Below are 20,373 nucleotides of genomic sequence, written 5' to 3' on the forward strand. Positions count from 1 at the left end.
GAGACCCTTTATCAGAACCAGCTGCTGCAGTTTTTTTTATTTCCAATTATTTTGGAGGATTATAGGATGACTGGAGGAGAATAGGTATATACGTAAGAATGAGACCATGATGGGATTTGAAAACAAGGATAAGAATTTTTTAAACTGAGGCATTGCTAAGCAGGAAACTACTGTGGGTCATCATCAAGTACATGGTACAAGTTGGAGATTTAGCTGATCTAAGTGTGAAGAGAGTACAATAAGAGGCCTGGACAAGAGCACGCTGGAGCTTCAGTCCACAGGACCAACCCTGAGCCTTTTGCCTGTCACTTTAATTCTCCATCCTACTCCCACCCTGACCTGTCTGTGGCATCCTGCACTGTGAAAATGCGGCCCAATGCAGGCTTGAGGAACAGCACCTCATCTTCTGTCTGAACACATAGCAACCTTCAAGATTCAATACAGAATTCTGTAATTTTAGGTAACTGGATTTCTCAGTCTGTATTAGTCGTCCATTTGTGCTATTGGTTCAGTTGAATATTTCCAGTTTTTTTCCCTCTTTCTTCCTTTGTTGTTCTCTCTGGAAGTGGGGGACTCTTCCAGTCTGACCTGCTGGGCATGTCTTCCTGCTCTGCATATCACAGCTCCTACATTCTTTTGTCTATGTCCTCACCATCTAAGTGCTCCCATTCACTAATTTACCAGATAACCTTGTTTACTGCTTATCTCTATAGTCACCCCAGATTTTCCCTATCAGAGACATCCCCTTCCCCACCCACCCTGCAGCTTAATAAGCTTCTTTTGTCTCCTTCCCAGTTCTGATGAAGGGTCTTCAACCTGAAACATTGAAAAAGATGAGGCCTGCCCTGATGAGTATTTCTAGAATTTTCTCCTTTTATTGAGTTCCAGCTCCTGCATTTCTTCATTTCCATTATGTTGATTTTCATTCTTTTTTAGTTTTCATATTTTTCTTTATGGTTCTTTTGTCACCCATCTTCATTCCTTATCTGCTAGTTTTTCACCTCGCCCCATCTATGTATTGTGTCTAACCTGTCTACACCCTCCCTGATTTTAAATACCTTTGTCTGATCTTCTTGCAGCCTCCTTCCCCCCCCCTCCCACCAAGAAGAATAACTCCACCTTCTCTAGTCTATCCACTGGAGACACAGTACTCTAGTTGTGGATAAGCCAGTCTTTTATAAAGGTTCATCATAACTTCCTCAATGTCTCTATTCATAAAGCCCAGCATCCCATATGCTTTTTTAACCACTTCCTCAACTTGCCTTGCTGCTTTCAATGAACTGTGTACATACACCTGGATCTCAATCTGTTTGTATCCCTTTTAGAAGTTTGTCCTTTATTATATATTGTCTCTGCTCATCCTGCCACATGAATGATAGAAAAATGGAGGGCTATGTGGGAGGGAAGGGTTAGATAGATCTTTGAGCAGGATAAAATGTCGGCACAACATTGTGGGCTGAAGGGCCTGTACTGTGCTGTAATGTTCTATATTCACACAAAATGCATCACTGTGTCTCTCAGCATTAAATTCCATCTGCGCCTACCTGTTCATTCTACCTGCCTCTCTATAGCTCTGAAAATATTTGTGATCCTCTTCGCAGTTCACGATGTCTATGAGTTTTGTGTCATCTGCAAATTTGAAACTCTGTTCTGTACTTCCAAGTCCAAGTCATTAATATATAAAGGAAAGCAGTGGTCCTGGTACTGACTCCTGGGCAACTCCAGCCTACACTTCCCTACAGGCAGTTTCTTGCTATTTATCCCATTTTCTACAGAACTATGGCCTTCCATCTTGATGACGCATATTATGTGGCAATCCACTAAATTAGTATACCAGTAACCCAAAGGTCTGGACTATGAATCCAACCAGACTTCAAATTCTACCATCTGGGAATTTAATTTCAGTTAATAACCTGAAATTAATGGGAAAAAAAGCTAATGATGGCCATAAAATCTTGGATTATTGCGAAAACCCAATTGGTTCACTGATGTCCTGCTGAAGAGGATATCTGTCATCCTTACCTGGTCTGGCCTGTATGTGCCTAATTCCATGGAGATGTGGTTGAATCTGAAGTAATCTGTCTAGGCACAGCTAGGAATGGGCTTGCTAGCAATGTCTACATCCGTGAAATGAGTGCCTTTTGCAAGTCCACATAGACTACTTCAGCCACATCCCTCTCATTGACTTAGCCACTTCATGAAAAAGATTATCTCTGCTGTTACTATCTCACTCTACATTTGTACTGTTGAAGTCCCTCCCATTATCTCTATTCTGTGACTTTTGTGCAGCTCTGCAATTATCCTGGAAATTCGATCCTCACCATCTTTCCATTAGTTGTCCCTCCAGAGTAATCCCAGTAGTGTAATTGCACTGGGTTGTTCTTTTGACTCTAAACAGATTGATTCTGTCATACTCTCCTCCCATACTGCACTAATCTCCTTAGTCAATCCTGCAACTCCACTTTTCTTCTCTTCCCTAACTTTCCTGAACATTTTGTATCCAACAATATTTTCAACCTGTTCTTGCCCTTTTTTAATTAGCCAGGTCTCTCTTATCAATGGAACATTACGGTCTCACTATGGTTAATTACATGTGGAGCTCAACCACACTTCTTGTTATCTCTCTTTGTCCAGACTTATCCAAAAGCTTTCGATTTCTTGTTCAATTTCTCTTTCCCTATCCATTCTGCACCTTTTATCTTTTTCAATGCAACTTCTAGTGCCAATTCCCCTGCAAATTAATTTAAATGTCCTTCCACAGCACTAGCTAATCTTCCTACATTGTCCTCGCTCTAATGATGTGCAATCTGACCATCCTGTACAGATCCCAATTCCCCACCATCCCCCAGCCTGGCCCCAATGCCTCAAATCTAAAGCACTCTCTCCTGGACCATCTCTCCTCCCATGCATTTATTTCTTGTAAGGATGCCATTCCTTTCTCCCAGTTCTCTGTCTCTGCTGCATCTGCTCTCAAGATGAGGCTTTCTGTTCCAGGACATCTGAAATGTCCTCCTTTATCAGGAAGAGTGGCTTCCCTTCTGCTGTGGTTGATGGAGCCCAATCTCACATCTCCTTTGTTTCTCGTCCTTCTGCTCTCACCACGCCTCCTCCCAGACAGAACAAAGATAGAGGTCCTTACTTTTCAAACTATGAGCCTCCGTGAACACTTGCGCTCTGTCCGTAACCGCGATCTGCATCTCCCTGTTGTCAGTCAGTTCAACTCCCCCTCCCACACTATCACAGATATGACAGTTATCGGCCCCCTCCACTGCCAGGAAAATTCCAAGCGCACACTGGAGGAACAGCACCTCAATTTCTGTCTTGGAACCTTGCAGCTTAATGGCATGAATACCGAGTTCTCCCACTTTAGGTAATCCCCAACCCCCTTCTCCCACACACCCTCACCATGCTTCTTCCTTTCTTCCCTTTCCTAGCCTATCTCTCTTTTCTACCCCCTTTTTTTTCTCTCTCTCTTTACCTTTGAGCCATCCCCCGTGGATCTGCTCTCCCCTTTACTTAGCCGAATGCAGCACTGGTAGCCCTTTGTGTTCCTGCTTATCTCCCTCCAGCTGCTTTCTCCACCTTCACTCCCCTCCCCTACCGTGCTCCATCTTTTTTTTCTTTTTCCTCCACTCTCTTTGTCTGCCTCCATCTGTCATTCATCTGCCACAGTTTTCCAACTCCACCCCCGCTCACCTCCCCTACCTGGCACTACCTGCCTGTCATCTTACACCAATCACCTCAGAATCCTTTCTCGCCACTCCCCTTCTCCTTTCTATGCTGGCCGATTCACCTCTCCACTCTCAGTCCTGATGCAGGGTTTTGACCTGAAACGTCGACAATTTCTTTCCTTCCACAGATGCTGCCAGACCTGCTGAGTTCCTCCAGCAGATTGTTTGTTGCATTTATTTATGCTATCCTCCTATTTCCATACTCATTGTGTGGCACCGGGAGTAATCAGGAGTTTACTAGGAAATTAGGAAAGAAAGTGAGGCCATGTATCGCAATCACTTTCCTTAAAATTTCCATAAAATCTGCCTACTTTTCAACCTAGGTGTCTGGTTAATTGCAACCTCTGGCTCCTCCAGAATTTTCTGCAGCAACTCAGTGACATCTTTGACGTTAGCTCTAGGGAAGGGGGAGGCAACATTCCATCCTGGAATAACTTCTGTGACCAAAGAACTGCCCATTTGCTCCTCTAGCTGTAGAATCCTCTATAACTATTGCTCTCTTGACCTTTCCCCTCCCTGCTTGTACAGTTGAGCCATCAATGGTGGTATCATCTGTTTCTGGCCAGACTCCCCAAGGGAAACCTCTCCCTCACTGGTACAGAGGTGAATATTGATGAGAGTAAGATGCAGTAGCTCATAGAGTAAGATTCAGCTGGATATAGACCAGTTGGAAGTGTGGGTAGAGAAATGGAAGATGGCGTTTAAGCCGTACAAGTCTGAGCCATTGCATTTTGGGAGGTCAAATGAAAGAGGAAAGTGTACAGTAAATTGCAGGACCCTAAGGAACATACAGGGGGATATTGGGGTGCAAGTCCATAGCTCCCTGAAAGTGGCTACGCAAGTAAATAGGGTGGTAAATAATGCACACAGCATACTTGTCTTCATAGGTTAGGTATTGAGTATAAAAGTTGGTGAGTCATCTTGTAGCTGTATAAAACTTTGGTTAGGCCACATTTGGAGTATTCTGTGTAATTCTGGTCGGCAAATTATAGGAAAGATATGGAGGCTTTGGAGAGGGTGCAGAAGAGGTTCATCAGGATTAGAGAGTATTAGCTATAAGGAGAGGTTGGACAAACTTGGATTGTTTTCTCTGGAGCATTGGAGGCTGAGGGGCATCCTGATAAAAGTATATAAAATTATGAGAGGCATAGATAGGGTGGAAATGTCAAACACTAGAAAAAATAGGTTTCAGGTGAGAAGGGAAAGGTTTGAAGGAGATTTATGAAGCAAGTTTTTTACACAGAGAGTGGTAGGTGCCTGCACACACTGCCAGGGGAAGTGGTGGATGCAAATATGATAGCAATATTTAAGTGGCACTTACACAGGCACATGAATATGCAGGGAATGGAGGAATATAGACCATGTGCAGGCAGATGGGATTAGTTTAGATTGGCATCATGGTTAGCACGGACATCATGGGCCAAAGGGCCTATTCCTGTGCTGTACTGTTCTATGTTAAATGCCTTCCTGAACTATTTGCCTGCTCCTTTTTTGTCTGTTTTATCTCAGGCTGCCTCTCTGACCACCTCCTGAAACATGCTGTCCACAAAATGTCTCACCAGTGCTCTACAGTCACATCAACTGTTGCTCAAGCTGCAAAACCTAGAGCTCTTCCAGCAGACAACTTACTACACTTGTGGTTGTCCAGGACGTGGTACGTGTCCTGGAATACCCATATGGAGCCTTGTCCATATTCCATGGATCTGACATGATGGCTTCTGTGTCCCAATATTTAAATGGGCATTACAATTCAATTGAGAGTGAATAAGTTTCAGAAAGTACCTCACCTCTGCCAGCCCGTTAATGCCAACCCCTGGAAGCGAAGGGATGGGAACTTTGACATGGACTTAATCACCTGCAACCACTGAAGGTGATTTTCCAGGTGGTTCTTGATCGGGGTCCAGACCTGGTTAACATCTGTTGCCCCCTTGAAGGCACTTGCAAACCAGATGCTCCTGAATCCACTGTCCACATACTTAGTGAGGAATTCTTCTGCAATTCAAAGAATAAAAGGGCTGGAGTGGAACAATCACAAGTGTTTTAAGGATCATCAGCTGGGAGATGGTGAAGCAGCAAAATGATGATAGAATTGAACACTGTTTCTTACCTACTTTGGCAACATCAAATTTTGGACTGTAGAACCATATCATTGGAGAAATATATTCAGCTATGCCAGATTCTGTGAAAAGAATAGTACAGAAGATCAACCATGCTGTGCAATTGAAATTTGTCCTTATCTAAATGTGCACACTTGTAGAAGTAACTGTCTATGATGGGGCTGAATTATAGAAGTAAAGTACCACAGGCAATATCTATGTGTATTTAGTCCAAGCAATCATATGTTTCACATCTCAACAGCTTGGAAAGTACTTAGAACATTAAATACAGCAGTAAAACCCACATATTAAAATACTGCATATAGCACATTTATATAGCACATTTCATGAGCTTGGGATATCCCAGGCACTTTACAGCCAATTAAATATTTTTCTGTGTAGCCACAGGTGTAATGCAGAAAACCCACAGCCAATTTGTACACAAAGTCTGACAATTGGATCATGTCAGGATGATCTGTTTCAGGAATGTTGACCAAAGGTACCAGGGAGAACCTCTGCTCCTCCACAAATCGTGCCCTGAGAGCTTTTACCCACATGAGGGCTGACTTGAAAAGTCTTTGCCAAAAAATGGCCCCACCAACTTCTTCCCTCGGTACTACACTAGTGTGTCTGTCTGGATTTTGTGATTCTGGAATGGATCTCTTAAGACAATTAAGTCTCTTGAGTGGAAGTTGAACCCACTAACATCTGAATCACCAGCAAAAATAATTTGCTGAAAAATACTTAGCGCTGTGACAAGACTTTGGGAAGCGCGTTGGAGAACACAGGACTGTGTGTCAGCTGTTACATAATATATAAATTAACATTAGTTTTGACTGGCTACATATCAAATTAGCAGGGTCCTAATTTATTCATTGATTGGGATACATACATAAACCCACAGTATTTACTTAATTTGTGGCAGATGTGGAAAGAATGAAAAAAAACCCGAATGCATCTGTGAGTTACCTGTGAGTGGATTGCCAACCCAGCTCCACACAGACAGTAAACAAATTTCATAAAAAGAACACTGGCTACCAAAGTGGCAGAGGTCTGCTTCAGCTACACATCCACAACAGTGGCTGTGAAGGACACAGTAACTGAATACTTTAAACACTTTCAGTTAATTAAAGAAAGTGTTTGTAAATGATGGCTCATGTCTGATGAAAATAAAGCCATCATTTCTCTACAGTACACAGTCCTAAAAGACTCACCGTGGATTTTTTCTTTACTAATCTTCCGCATCATATCATCCCATAACACAAGTTTAAGGCCAGGATAGTTGTTGACCACAAAACTCACAACTTCCTTGATGTGCTTAAGGTATATCTGTCCAAGGTCTCCTCGTCCTTCCTTTATCCACTGTTTGGATCCTGTACTTTCCCCAAGATGAAACACCTCCAGAAAGCAAGTAAAAGGAAATTTAAACACTCTTTCTAGAAAATACACAATTTTACCTGCCATTGCATGAACTGGTACTTAGTGTTTCAGGAGCAAACAGTATCACACCCCAGCAGAGGACACCCAAAAGAATTCATTGCAAGTGAGTAGCTTCAATGCGACAAACAACATTTCCCAGTTAACAGCAGTAGAACCCAAGTAAATTCAAATTTCATCTTCCCTTGCTGAATATTCAAATACCATCCCATTTATTACACAGTTTTCCGCCAAAATATTTATTGTGGATATTGATTTCATCAATCATGCAATGTAAAAGTTGTGAAATTAGAATTAACAATTAAGACAATTATGCTTAGATTGGCAGCTGAAGTGCTTTGAAACAACACTGACCAAAAGCACTAGACCAACAACACCCCTTCCACCTCCACCAAAATCTCTCGTTGGTCAGTGATCTTCTTGGCGTAAAGATGCATCACTTCATGAATGTGACAGTAACTGAGTGGTATTTATGACAGAGGATAAGATGAAACAAATATCAACTTCTAAATCTAGAGCAACAAACAATCTGCTGGAGGAACTTAGTGGGTCAAGTAGCATCTGTGGGGGGAAAGGAATTGTTGACATTATGGGTCTAAACCCTGCATTAGGACTAGTCTGGCAATGGATGATGGAGCAGGTGTAATGGCTGTGGACATCATGTCTGTTATTTGATTCCTCATTTAACACTTTGTACATAACTTGTTGCTTTCTGTCCTTTCACAATCATTACCTCCGGATATAAGCGTTATCAGATCAAGATTTATAGGACTAATTATCATTAAAAAATTCTTTAACATATGTTGTCAATGTTTATGTAAACTGAAGGATGGGAAATATTCAATAGATACTGATGAATTAAGACATAAACTCTCAATGTTGAACAAGTGTGGGGTCCTCTGTTTTCCATGCTGTGAAACTCCTGCTCATCCAGTGGACAGCTGCACATTGGCTACTTCAACCCCTGCTCATTATCAACCTCCACCAGCTCAAGCCCTATCTATCCCTTGCTTAGGTCACCCTTCACCCAACCCGGACTCTCCACCCTGACCCCACTGCTTTGAGAAGTTCTGTACATCTGACCAGTACTATGTAGCATTGCAGGATCTGGTGAAGTATTGTGTATTAATAAACATTTTACTGAACACCAGGAAATACTACAGATAGTATGATATGTTAACGGCACAGATTAACAGCACAGCACATGCCCCACAAATGGTACTTGACCCACTGAGTTCCTCCATACATGAATGAACATTACTACGTTCTACATACCTCATCAGCTCCTATGTGGAGCCAGGTACACTTCCTATGTTTGGCAAGTACCTGGGAGAGCATCTCCTTCACTAGATTCAGAGATTCTGGTAAATGAGGATTGAGACTATTGGGGTATTTCCCCACCTCTCGGAGGTGCGAATATTTGTTGTGCTTGAGAACAAACTATTGGGGAAACAAAATGTGTGTTAAATAATGTAAACACAATTTATGAGTTGTCAGTTACCATGCAGGAGGCAAGGATACTAGAAACAATGTCAATGGGCCTCATCTAAGTCTGCTCAAGAGTATTGACGTGGAAGCAAGAAACCAATTGTGGTTTAGGGAGTCAAAGGTTAACCAAATTCATGAGTGACATGTCTGTTTACAGAAATGAACAAAGAACATAGAATACAGAACCTAGAACAATTACAGCACAATTCAGGCCCTTTGGCCCACAAAGCTGTGCCGAACATGTCCCTACCCTAGAAATTACTAGGCTTACCCATAGCCCTCTATTTTACTCAGCTCCATATACCGATCTAATAGTCTCTTGAAAGACCCTATCATATCAGCCTCCATCACCATTTCCAGCAGCCCATTCCACATATTCACCACTCTCTGAGTAAAAAACTTACCCCTTGACATCTCCTCTACATCTACTCCCCAGCATCTTAAACCTATGTCCTCTTGTGGCCACCAATCCAGCCCTGGGGAAAAGCCTCTGACTATCTACCCTATCAATACCTCTCATCATCTTATACACCTCTATCAGGTCCCCCCCTCATCCTCCGTCCCTCCAAGGAGAAAGGCTGAGTTCCCTCAACCTGCTTTCATAAGGCATGCTCCGCATCCCAGGCAGCATCCTTGTAAATCTCCTCTGCACCCTCTCTATGGCTTCCACATCTTTCCTGTAGTGAGGCGATCAGAACTGAGCACAGTACTCCAATGAAGTTCACCACCAAATAAAAATGCAGGTAACAAAAATGCTACAAGGAAACACCCATCTTTATTTGATTATGCTGTACAGCTCTGCACTAAAGAATCATTGCATTTGTAGTTATCAGCTAGTTCCTGGATCTGTTCTTTAGATAAAGAGTTTTTGTTGGTCCTCAGCCTTCAGATGGTCTTTTCCTTTCAATCACAACAGTGATTCTGGTCAGGGAATGCTGTGCATTTACAATTTATTAGCTCCAACTGAGCAGCATAGTGGTGCAGCAGTTTAGTGCTGCTGCCTCACAGCTCCAACAGCCCCGATCTGTCTATGTGGAGTTTGCATGTTCTCCCTGTGACTGTGTAGGTGTCCCCTGACTGCTCCCGTTACCTCTCACGCCCCAAATACATGCCAGTAAGTTAACTGACGACCATAAATTGCCCCTAGTATAGATGAGTGCAGGGGAATCAGGGAAGGGGGAGTTGACAGACATATGAGGGAGAATGGGTTACAGGGAAACTAAGTGCAGGGATGAGACTAGAGGAATTGCTCTGAGAGGTTCAACTGAACAACCTCCTCCTACGTTGTAAAGAAGTATGAGAAATATTGGACTCCCAATTGTTCTAATCAAACCAGTTTTGCTGCTTTCTAGTCGAGTAAACAACAAGAATCTCTTCACAGGTGCTAATTATGAAGGTCTTCAGGACAGACCTGGTACGGCAGACACTCCTCAGCCCTGTTGTGTGGAAATCACCAGCTGTTAAGGTAGAACTTCTTACAGCAGCAATTGTTTTGGGGTCGGGTTGATGGAGGTGACCAGCTGGATCAGGCAGCAGTGAGTCTAGGCTTGCTGCCTACTCTCGTGGTGCGGGTGATGTGAACACCCTTGTAGTCCTCCACTCGAATAATGTTAGTCTAATAGGAGCCAGTACTGGACTGGGGAGGTTGCCATGAGTTCTTGTACTTGTCTCTTTGACAAAACATGGTGTGCTGATTTCGACCACATTCTAAGCAGTTTGTCAGGAGGATAACTCCACTGGAATTAGTTTTCTCTGCTCCTGCCTATCAATTGCTCCTTTCTAGAGGTTCAAGTCTTTTCCAACTCTGGGACTAAAATCATCAGAGAGAATCATCAGAACATAAGTAACAGGGCAGGAGTAGGCCAACAGGCTCTGATGTCCTGATGTGCTATGGCTGATCCAACCTTGGCTTCAACACCACTTTCCCATGCTTTCCCCATACCCCTCGACTCTCTTGTAATGTCTAACAATCTCCACTTTGAATATATTTAATTACTTCATCTCCACGACTGTCTGGAGTAAAGAATTGCAAATGTTCATGACCCTCTGACAGAAATAGTGTCTGTCACCTTAAATGGATCACCCTTACTCTGAAATGATGCCTTCTAGTTTTTGATACTTCCACTAAGGGAAATGTCTTCTCAGCATACACCCTGCCAATCCGTCTCAAAATCTGATATGTTTCAATAATATAACCTCCTATTCTTCTAAACTCCAATCTAACCTCTCCTCATACATCAACTCCTTCATCCCAGGAATCATTCTTGTGAACCTTCTCTGCACTGCCCATAATGGAGACCAAAACTATACACAGTACAGCAGCACGCTGGATAGTGGCAACAAAATTTCCTTATTTTTATACTCCATACACCTTGCAATACAGACCAACGTTCCATTAGCTTTCCTAATTACTTGCTGTACCTGCATACCAACCTTTTGTGTCTCATGTACCAGGATCTCCCGATCCCTTTGTACTGCCACTGTAGTCTCAACTCACTGAAATAATAAGTTGTTCTTTCATTCCTCCTTCCAGTGGATAACCTCACATATTCCCACATTTTCTTCATCTGTTCACTACTTGCCCTCTCACTTTGATAACCCGAAACAACCCACCCAGCATCGAGTCAAGCTCCATCTTCCCCAGTTGTGGCAGAGTCTGCAGAATCCAATAGGACTCCTTTGTCACCTTAGAACCCACAAAACTGGAGTAGAAATAAGTTATCCTCAATCCTGAGGGGCTGACAAAGAAAAAAAAACCATGGAATGACTAGATAATTTGTTTCTCTGGTTATGTTGATTTAGCACCAAAATCAACATAACCAGAGACAACCCTACTGTCGTTCCTCAGAGTACGAGAGAATGTGCAAGACCTTGGTTTAACATCCTGTCTGAAGGATGGCACTCCCCAATAATGCACTGTGTTCAAATCACTGGAGTGGGACTCTGAAATACCTTCCTTTCGATAGCTTCATTCTGATGCCCACAGAGCAGAACCTCCTGGGTACACTCCCTGCTTTGCACTGATTTAATTCATCTAAGCTGGCTGGGAGAAAATAAAAAAAACAGCTGAGGTTCCTACTCCTGACCACAATCCAAATATCTTTGTTGACAGACATGTCTCTGTGATAAAATTTTAAAATGCCGCACCGAATACTCAAATCAATATTTTGGGTGCATCGAATGGAGGAACAGGTCACCACAGCATTTGTGTGGTCCTGCATCACACAAAGCCTTCTGGGGAACATCTGATCTGGCACATGACTCACTGTCATGGAGGAACAAAAGCTGATCATTGCTCTGGTGTTCAGCTGTTCACTCAGTTCCATCACATCGTGAGTATCTGATCAAACTCTTCATGTTTGGCACCGAGGATTAAGCCAAATGGAATCTCACTTATGAACATGAAAGCGCCAGTTCAATGTAGCAACTAGTTCTAGTGCCACTGTGACACTGAACAGAGGACCTGGAATAAAAAAAGGCAGAAATAAAAACAGAAAGTTCTGGAAATTTCAGCAGCTTGAGAAGAGGAAGGTTTATGGTTTGGTTGGAAACCAAAGACCAGGCCAGAGATCCAATGAAGGCTCTCACCCAAAACTTTCTCTTTTGGAAGCTCTCCACTTGTATATTCTCCACATCTTATTCTTCCTGGACTAAAACATGGCCTGAAGGAAGTCTGCTTGGAAGCAGAGTAACTTGTTCACTCACACATTGATCTTACCTCCATGTGCCCAAAGGTTTGAATTAAGGGTATAATCTCCAGGTTATTGCTCTCAGCCAACTGTTGAATCTGGTCGATGTCAGCAGAGCTATACAGGAAAGAACAAAATTACAAAAACAAGTTTACCAAGGTAAACACGTTACACAGAGGCTCTGATGCCCACAGCTACCTCAATTACAGCTCCTCCCACCCTGTCTCTTGCAAGGATGTTATCCCTTTATCTCAATTTCTCCACCTCCGCTCATCTGCTCCCATGATGAAGCTTTCCACTCCAGAACATCCGAGATGTCCAACTTCTTTTCTAACCAGGGCTACCTCCGACTGTGGTCGAGAGAGCTCGCACCCGTATCTCTGCCATTTCCCGCACCTCTACTCTCACCCCCACCCCTCCCAGACCCAACAGGGATAGGGTCCTCCTTGTCCCCACATTTCATCCCACCAGCTTACATATCCAACACATCATTCTCCGCCACTTCTGCCATCTCCAACGGGACCCCACCACCTGGCACGTCTTCCCCTCCCCACTCCTTTCTGCCTTTCGCAGGGTCTGCTCTCTCCGCGACTCCCCCCCCCCCCCACCCATCCTGCTCCCACCCCGGGAACTTTCCACTGCCCCCGCCATGGGTGCAACACCTGCCCCTACACCACCTCCATCACCTCCATCCAGGGACCCAAACAATCCTTCTAGGTGAGACAGAGATTCACCGGCACCTCCCTTAACATCATCTACTGCATTCGGTGCTCCAAGTGTGGCCTCCTCTACATTGGTGAGACCAAACACAGACTAGGTGACTGTTTCGCAGAACACCTGCACTCTGTCCATTACTGCGACCTGCATCTTCCTGTTGCCAGTCACTTCAACTCCCCTCCCACACTATCACTGACATGACAGTCCTCGGCCTCCTCCACTGCCAGGAAAATTCCAAGCGCAAGTTGGAGGAACAGCACCTCATTTTCCGTCTTGGAACCTTGCAGCCTAATGGCATGAATATTGAATTCTCCCACTTTAGGTAATCCCCACCCCTCTTCCCCACAAACACCCCTCCCCCCCACCATGCGTCTTCTCTTCTTCCCTTTCCTAGCCTTTTATTTACTTTCTCTTCTTACCTTTTACCCATGCCCCAGTGGATCTGCTCTCCCCTCCCCCCCACACCTGCATATCACTATCTCTTATCTGCATCTACCTATCGCCACCCTGTGCTCACCCCACCTCCCCTCTTTTGTCCACCTATCACTGCTCTGCTTTTCCCTCCTATATATTGGGCTTCCCCTTTTCCTATCTTCAGTCCTGAAGAAGGGTCCTGACCCAAAACGTTGACTGCCTGCTTTTCTCCACGGATGCTCTCTGGCCTGTTGAGTTCCTCCAGCATCATCGTGTTTTCCTCCAGAGGAATATTGGCTAAAGAATTACACCTGTCCTAGAACTCACTCCCAGGCACCATCCTATTCAAATACCATCTGAACATGTCAATGAGATTTTAGTCCATGACTTACACCTGGTTCTCCTGTTATTCCATAACCAAACTATCTCGATTCAAAAGATTCAGCCTAACACTCACATTTCCATGTCAGTGGTTAATCTCAGTAGTCTGAGATTGGGAACCTCAGGGAAGGAGAATAAAACAGAGGGAAGGACCTATGATCCACTCATGCTCATTATCAAGTGACTCCAACTGGAAAGCATTCGTCTAAACAAGAGGCAAGGAAAGAATTGAATTTTGGTCATGCTTTCAGCAGTCTAATAGCCTATCCTTCTTCACGATCAGCAATAATACTTCAGCCAGGTATTGAAGAGCTCCTGGAAGCATGGAACTGGTCTCCAGGAAGAGTCAGTACCTTTAGAAACTCGACACTAACACTTCAGTGCCAACAGTGATGCCCAGCAGAGGAACAGAATAAAAAAGGTGGTCTGTGAAACCTTTTGATAGCACAACACACGCTGTAGTTTGGAATAATCCTGCATCAGGAACTGACGAAGCAATGACAGAAGCTGTTGTACAGCCCTACCTGAATGCATAGGTCGATCTGAGGATTTCAAGCTTATCGTGGTAAGGAAAGGTATCCTCGTATTCCATTAATATACCATTGACCCCGATACTGGACAGAAGTGGAAAGATCTGGAATGAGAGTGAAATACTTATACCCTGGCTACATCTGTACAGGTATTTAAAATAGAAAAACTGTGTATGCTGGAAATCTGAGATAAAACAGAAAGTGGTGGAAATACTCAGCAAGTCAGACAGCATCTATGGAGAGTTAACATTTCAGGTAAATGACTTTTCATCTAAATCTATTTAAATTCTCTCTGAGTCCCTGTCTCTCAGGTAACTTCTATATAATGATAGAGCAAATCCTCATTGAACTAGAGGGCACAGATTAACACATGCTTAAGATTTGGAGTGAACTGCTTAATGGTTGTTGGGAACAGATTCGACAGTAGCTTTCAAAACTGAATTGGATAAATACTTGAAGAAAAGAATTTCAGGTCCACAAAGAAAGAAAGGAGATTGAGAGTAATTGGATTGCTCTTTGAAACAGCTAGCTCAGACTTGATGCACAGAGGATCCCCTTCTCGGTCTTATTGTGCTCTTATTCCATGTCCCTCTCCTTATCACAGATGGTCCGCCTTCAGATGTCTGAGCACCAAGGACTGAATCCATTCTCTCAAAGTAAAGTGCTTCCTAACCAATCCCTTTGACCCAAGATTTTGGTCACCTTACCTAATGTCTACTTCTGTCACCCTATATCAAATTTTGACTGTCTATTCTGATGAACATCACCTCATCTTCCAACTTGGCATGTAATTACTCTTAAAAGTCAACATTGAATTCAACAATTCCAGATAATCAGCCATTCCAGTCTTGTATCCCACACCTCCAGCATCATTACATTTGTCTCCTTCTATTTACTCCTCTTCCAGGTAATCTCTTGTCACTGCCTTTCGGGATCAAGGGGACTGCATCTTAAATATGGAGACCTACAAAATAGGAGCAGGAGTAGTCCATTCGGCCCTTCCAGCCTGCTGCACCATTCAATGTGGCTAATCATCAAAACTCAGGACCATTTTCCAACTTTCTCCCCAGACCTCATGACTTCTTTAGCCATTAGCCACATGTCTAACTCCTTAATGATTAGGCCTCAGCTGCTTTCTGTGGCAGAGAATTCCACAGGTTCACCCATCTCTGGGAGAAGAAATTTCTCTGCATCTCAGTCCTAAATGCCCTACCCCGTATGCTGAGACTGCGAGTTCTGCTTCTGGACTATCCCACCATTGGGAACATCCTTCTTCCATCTAGTCTGTCCAGTTCTGTCAGCATTGTATAAGTTTCATTGAGATCCCCTCTCATTCTTCTAAATTCTATTGAATATAATTCCGGTCATGCTAATCTTGCTTCTTACATCAGTCCTGCCATCCCAGGAGTCAGTCTGGTGAACCTTTGCTAAACTCTCTCTGTAGCAAGAATACCTTTCCTCAGATAGGGAGGCTAAAACTCATGGTGTGACCTCACCAAGGCCCTGTACAGTTGCAGTAAAACATCCCTGCTCCTGTACTCAAATAATCTCACTGTGAAAGCCTTTTCAATCACCTGCTACACCTGTATGTTTACTTTTATCAACTGGTGCAACTTGTTGCACTTCCTCTTTTCCTAATCTATCTGCCTTCTGGTTTTTGCATTTATTCACTTTATTCTACATCTGCCATGCACTTGTCTACCCACTCAACCTGTCCAAATTACTCTGCAGCCTCCCTGCATCCTTCCCACAAATCACACTCCTACCCAGCTTTGTATTTTCCACAAACTTGGGAGATCTCACATATAACTCGCTCATCTTAAACATAACATATATTGAGAATACCTGGGGTCCAAGCACTGAACCCTCTGATACCCTTAGTCATTGCCTACCTCTTGAAAAAGGACCTGTTTATTCCTACTCTTTGTTTCCTGTCTACCAACCAGCTGTCTGTCCACGACAGTATAATCTCAGTTCCAAATGCTTTAATTTTCCACCTAATACTTTATGTGGGACCTTATCAAAAGCCTTCTGAATGTCCAAATACCCCACAGTCACAGGCTTTCCCCCATCCACTCTACTAAACGTATCCTTTAAAAATTCCAGTAAATTTGTCAAGTAACTGTCATAAACTCCTGCTGACCTTGATTCATCCTGTCACTGTTTTCCAAATGCTCTGCTTTTACATCATTAATGTTGGATTCTGGCACTCTCCCCACTGCCAATGTCAGACTAACTGGTCTGAATTTCCCAGTTTTCTCTCTCCCTCCTTTAAACAGTGTGAGTATATGAATGACCTTCAACTCATGGGAACTGATCCAGTGTCTAAGAAATGTTGGAAAATAACCATCAATGCATCCAACATTACCTTAGGGTGCAAATGATTGTGCCCTGGGACCTATTGATTTTCAATCCCATCCATTTCCCTAACATATTCCCTAATAATACTGATTTCCTCGAGTTGCTCCCATCCTACTCTCTATAATAGAGGGGCGTCTCCTCATGTGATTGTTAATTAGTATTCACTGTAAGGAAACAAGGCATTCAGTCCAGCAGGTTAATGGTGGGGTTTACACTCCACACAAACCTCTTCACAAATCTACAACTTTCTCCCTTTTCTTCCATATCTAAACCCCTTCAAATGTATTAATGCCATTCACCTCCACTGGCCAAGATTTCATTAGCTCCACTTTTGGAGCTGTTAAACCTTGTTGATTCATGTGCTTTTGTCAATTCAAATGACAGGGGGATACACTTATTTACCAGCAATTTTTCTTTCTATATAAATAATGCAACTCTTAATATTGGAAATGAAAGAAAAAATCTGCAGATGCTGGAAATCTGAAATAAAAACAGAAAATTCTGGAGATACCTAGCAGGTCAGGCAGTATCTGCAGAGAGAGAAACTTAATATTTCAGGGTAATGACCTCTTGAATATGTTCTAAGTTGTAGAGAATGGGGAGACGTGGAGAGAACAAATGGAGTGTCTGTAATAGACGGCATAGGCTTAAGGTGAGAGGGAGAAAGTTTAAAGGAGATCCCCAAAGCAAATTTTTTTACACAGAGAGTGGTGGGTGCCAGGAACATGCTGTCAAGAAAAGTAGTAGAAACAGATACAATTGCAACATTTAGGAGGCATTTAGATAGGCACATGAACAGGCAGGTGATAGAGGGATATAGACCATGTGAAGGCAGATGGGATTAGGATTCGTTTAGATTGGCATAATGGTGTGCACAGACATTGTAGGCGAAGAACCTGTTCCTGTGCTGTATTATTCTATGTTCTGTGATAGGGTGGAGGCCAAGTGAGACCCAATGTCACAAGTGGTGGGTCCACTCTTCCATCCCCACCCACTACTCACTATCCCATGGCACCTTTCCACATAATTGGAGGAGGTGCAACACCTGTCCATTCACCTCTTACCTTCTCACCATCAGAGACCCAAACAATCATTCCAGGTGAAGCAATGATTCACTTGCACTTTGTTCAATCCAGTGTACTGCCTTTGGTGTTCACAATGTGGTCTCCTCTACACCGGAGAAACCAAACGCAGGTTGGGTGTCCACTTTGTGGAGAAACTGCGCTCAGTCCGAAGGAGTGACCCTGACCTTCCAACTGCTTGCCATTTTAATTCAGCATCCCACTCCCACTCTGATCTTTCTGTGCCCTCCTGCAAAGAGGCCCAATGTCAGCCTACAGTGGGGAAGACTGCCTTATTTTTCATCTGGGCACATTACAGCCTACATGACTCAAGAATGAATTCTCCAAATGCAGATAATTTGCTCTTTCCTTCTGTTCGTATCAGGACTGGCCACTTGTACATGCCATTCCACTCCCGCTCCTCTTTTTTTTCATTTTGATATCCTGGCCTGCTCAGCACATCCCAGTGAGCCAGACTATACAACATCACCCAGGCCTCACAACATTAGCAACACATCACACAGACACAGGAGCCCAACTGTCCTTAACAATTGGTGTCTATCATTTTACCCTGATACACTCATTCCCTTTGTCACAACCACTGCCCTCCCCCACCTTCTCTGTACTTAGACTGACTTGCTCTCTCTCTTTCTCAGTTCTGATGAAGGGTCTTCAATTTGAAACATTAACTGATTTCTCTTTCCACAGATGCTGCTTAACTGGCTGAGTTCATCCAGCACTCCTGTTTGTGTTCCAGCATCTGTAGTTTTACTTGTTTTCCACCAGAATTCCTCAGGTGACAATGCTAAGATGCTCAAAACACAGCAAAGTCTACACATTAGTGATGCAATGAGCAGAGGAGCTTTGTGGTGAGCACTAGTTTCTTCTGGTCCTTGTATTTCCTGAACTGAAGCTCGCTGGCTCTTGGTGATGGTCAGAAGAGATGCAATAAAGAGAATGGCACAGTACTGAGATGATCTATTTCCCTGTAGATTTTTTCACATTTCAGTGGTTGAAAACTATATTCAATACAGAGACCGGATATTTAACTGGCCAATATATTGCCTCTGTATCTTGTTCTCATTGTGCCATGCCCATTGAGAATAAACAGCAGCAGTCTTCTTTCATTGTGTCCATCCAGCAATGTCATGAACCCTTCCACTGGGGAACAGAGTGGCACTGGTGGACTTGGTGAATGGTGGTCAGAAATACTGGTAACTCTGTTTTTCTCTTCACAGATGCTGCCTGACCCACTGAGTAGACCCAGTATTTTCTGAAATGATTTCCAATTTCCAGCACCCTCGAGTTTTTTGGTGTTCAATCAGCAATCAGAAGGATTCCCGAGACCACGGTGCAAACCCTACAGCTCAATAGTTACAGAGGTGGATGGCCAATTAGGATGTGTTGCGGGAAGGTGAAGTGGGGTGCTCATGAGAATGTCCAAGAGAGGCCTTTCCTCCTGCAGCACATCACATGATCCCCATACACAGGCGTGCTCTCCCCAATGCTGATCCTCCTCTGGTCCATCCTTCTCATCTTCATCTGCTGTCTCCTGCTCCTCCTTTTCCTGTGGCCCCTCACGGAAGGCCTGAGCTCTCCTGTTGCTATGCAACTGATGTGGATGAAGTCTGACCTGTTTGGTGTGTTCTGTAACATGGTCTCCAACTGCTGCAGATTGCAGAGTCCCATTTACAGAAGGCACAAAAGATTGCAGACACTTTAATCTGGAACAACAAACAATCTTCAGGAGGAACTCAGCTGGTCAAGCAGCATCTGTGGGGAGAAAGGAATTGTCGATGCTTCAGCTGCAACGATGCAAGGTTTTGACCTGAAACATTGACAATTCCTTTCCCCCTCAATGATGCTGCTTGACCAGCTGAGTTCCTCCAGAAGATTGTTTGTTGCTCTCATTTAGAGAAGGCTGCTGGCATTCCTGATGGGTGGTGCTGGAGTTTTCACTGTAACTCAGCTAAAGTTAAGGGAGCACAGACAGGCATCAGGAAGGACTGCTCTTATTCCTGAAGATCCATTCATGGTCCTGAGACATGTCTGGAAAAGTGGACTCCACAAAATAAAGGGATCTGTGGGATTCCTGGACCATGAGAAAATTCCTCTTGCAGTCAACCAGGAAAAGTGAGGGAAAAGAATTCGCTCCCTAAGAGTTCTGGGTTCTGCCCAAAGCAGATACATGTGCCGAGAACCTGGTCTGAGCTTTGGAGAATCCAGCAATGCTGTCAAATCCATGCACTTGCTCAGCCTCATCCACTACAAAAAGTGCAGGAAGTCTCTTCTCCCAAAATACTGAACATCAGTGATCTCCCTCATGCCACTGCGAGGAATGGCAGAGAGAGGCCGCAGCTAACTGGAAGGCTTGGAAGTTGAGTGATGGTGACCTGGATTTCTATGAGCAGAGCAGTTCAGGTATGTGTGCGTGGCTGTAGATGTGTCTGCAGAATGTTGCATTTCTC

At 43.7% G+C, this 20,373-nt stretch overlaps 1 protein-coding gene across 5 annotated transcripts in view; it reads right to left on the reverse strand.

Moving 5' to 3' along the window:
- zgc:113333 (beta-N-acetylhexosaminidase) overlaps window positions 1-20,373 on the reverse strand; it is an 80,596-nt gene that overhangs the window by 22,139 nt on the left and 38,084 nt on the right. For all 5 annotated transcript variants that reach the window (XR_007956774.1, XM_052021615.1, XM_052021617.1 and 2 more), the window contains exons 4-9: window positions 14,478-14,587; window positions 12,471-12,558; window positions 8,540-8,704; window positions 7,042-7,225; window positions 5,839-5,910; window positions 5,519-5,723 (exon numbers count right to left, since the gene is read on the reverse strand). Coding sequence is in view for 4 of the 5 variants with exons in the window: in XM_052021615.1 (XP_051877575.1) it covers window positions 5,519-5,723; window positions 5,839-5,910; window positions 7,042-7,225; window positions 8,540-8,704; window positions 12,471-12,558; window positions 14,478-14,587 (824 nt within the window). In the remaining variant the exon portion in view is untranslated. The remainder of the gene's footprint in view (window positions 1-5,518; window positions 5,724-5,838; window positions 5,911-7,041; window positions 7,226-8,539; window positions 8,705-12,470; window positions 12,559-14,477; window positions 14,588-20,373) is intronic.

Source organism: Pristis pectinata, chromosome 8, assembly GCF_009764475.1.
Source record: "Pristis pectinata isolate sPriPec2 chromosome 8, sPriPec2.1.pri, whole genome shotgun sequence".
Taxonomy (NCBI): domain Eukaryota; kingdom Metazoa; phylum Chordata; class Chondrichthyes; order Rhinopristiformes; family Pristidae; genus Pristis; species Pristis pectinata.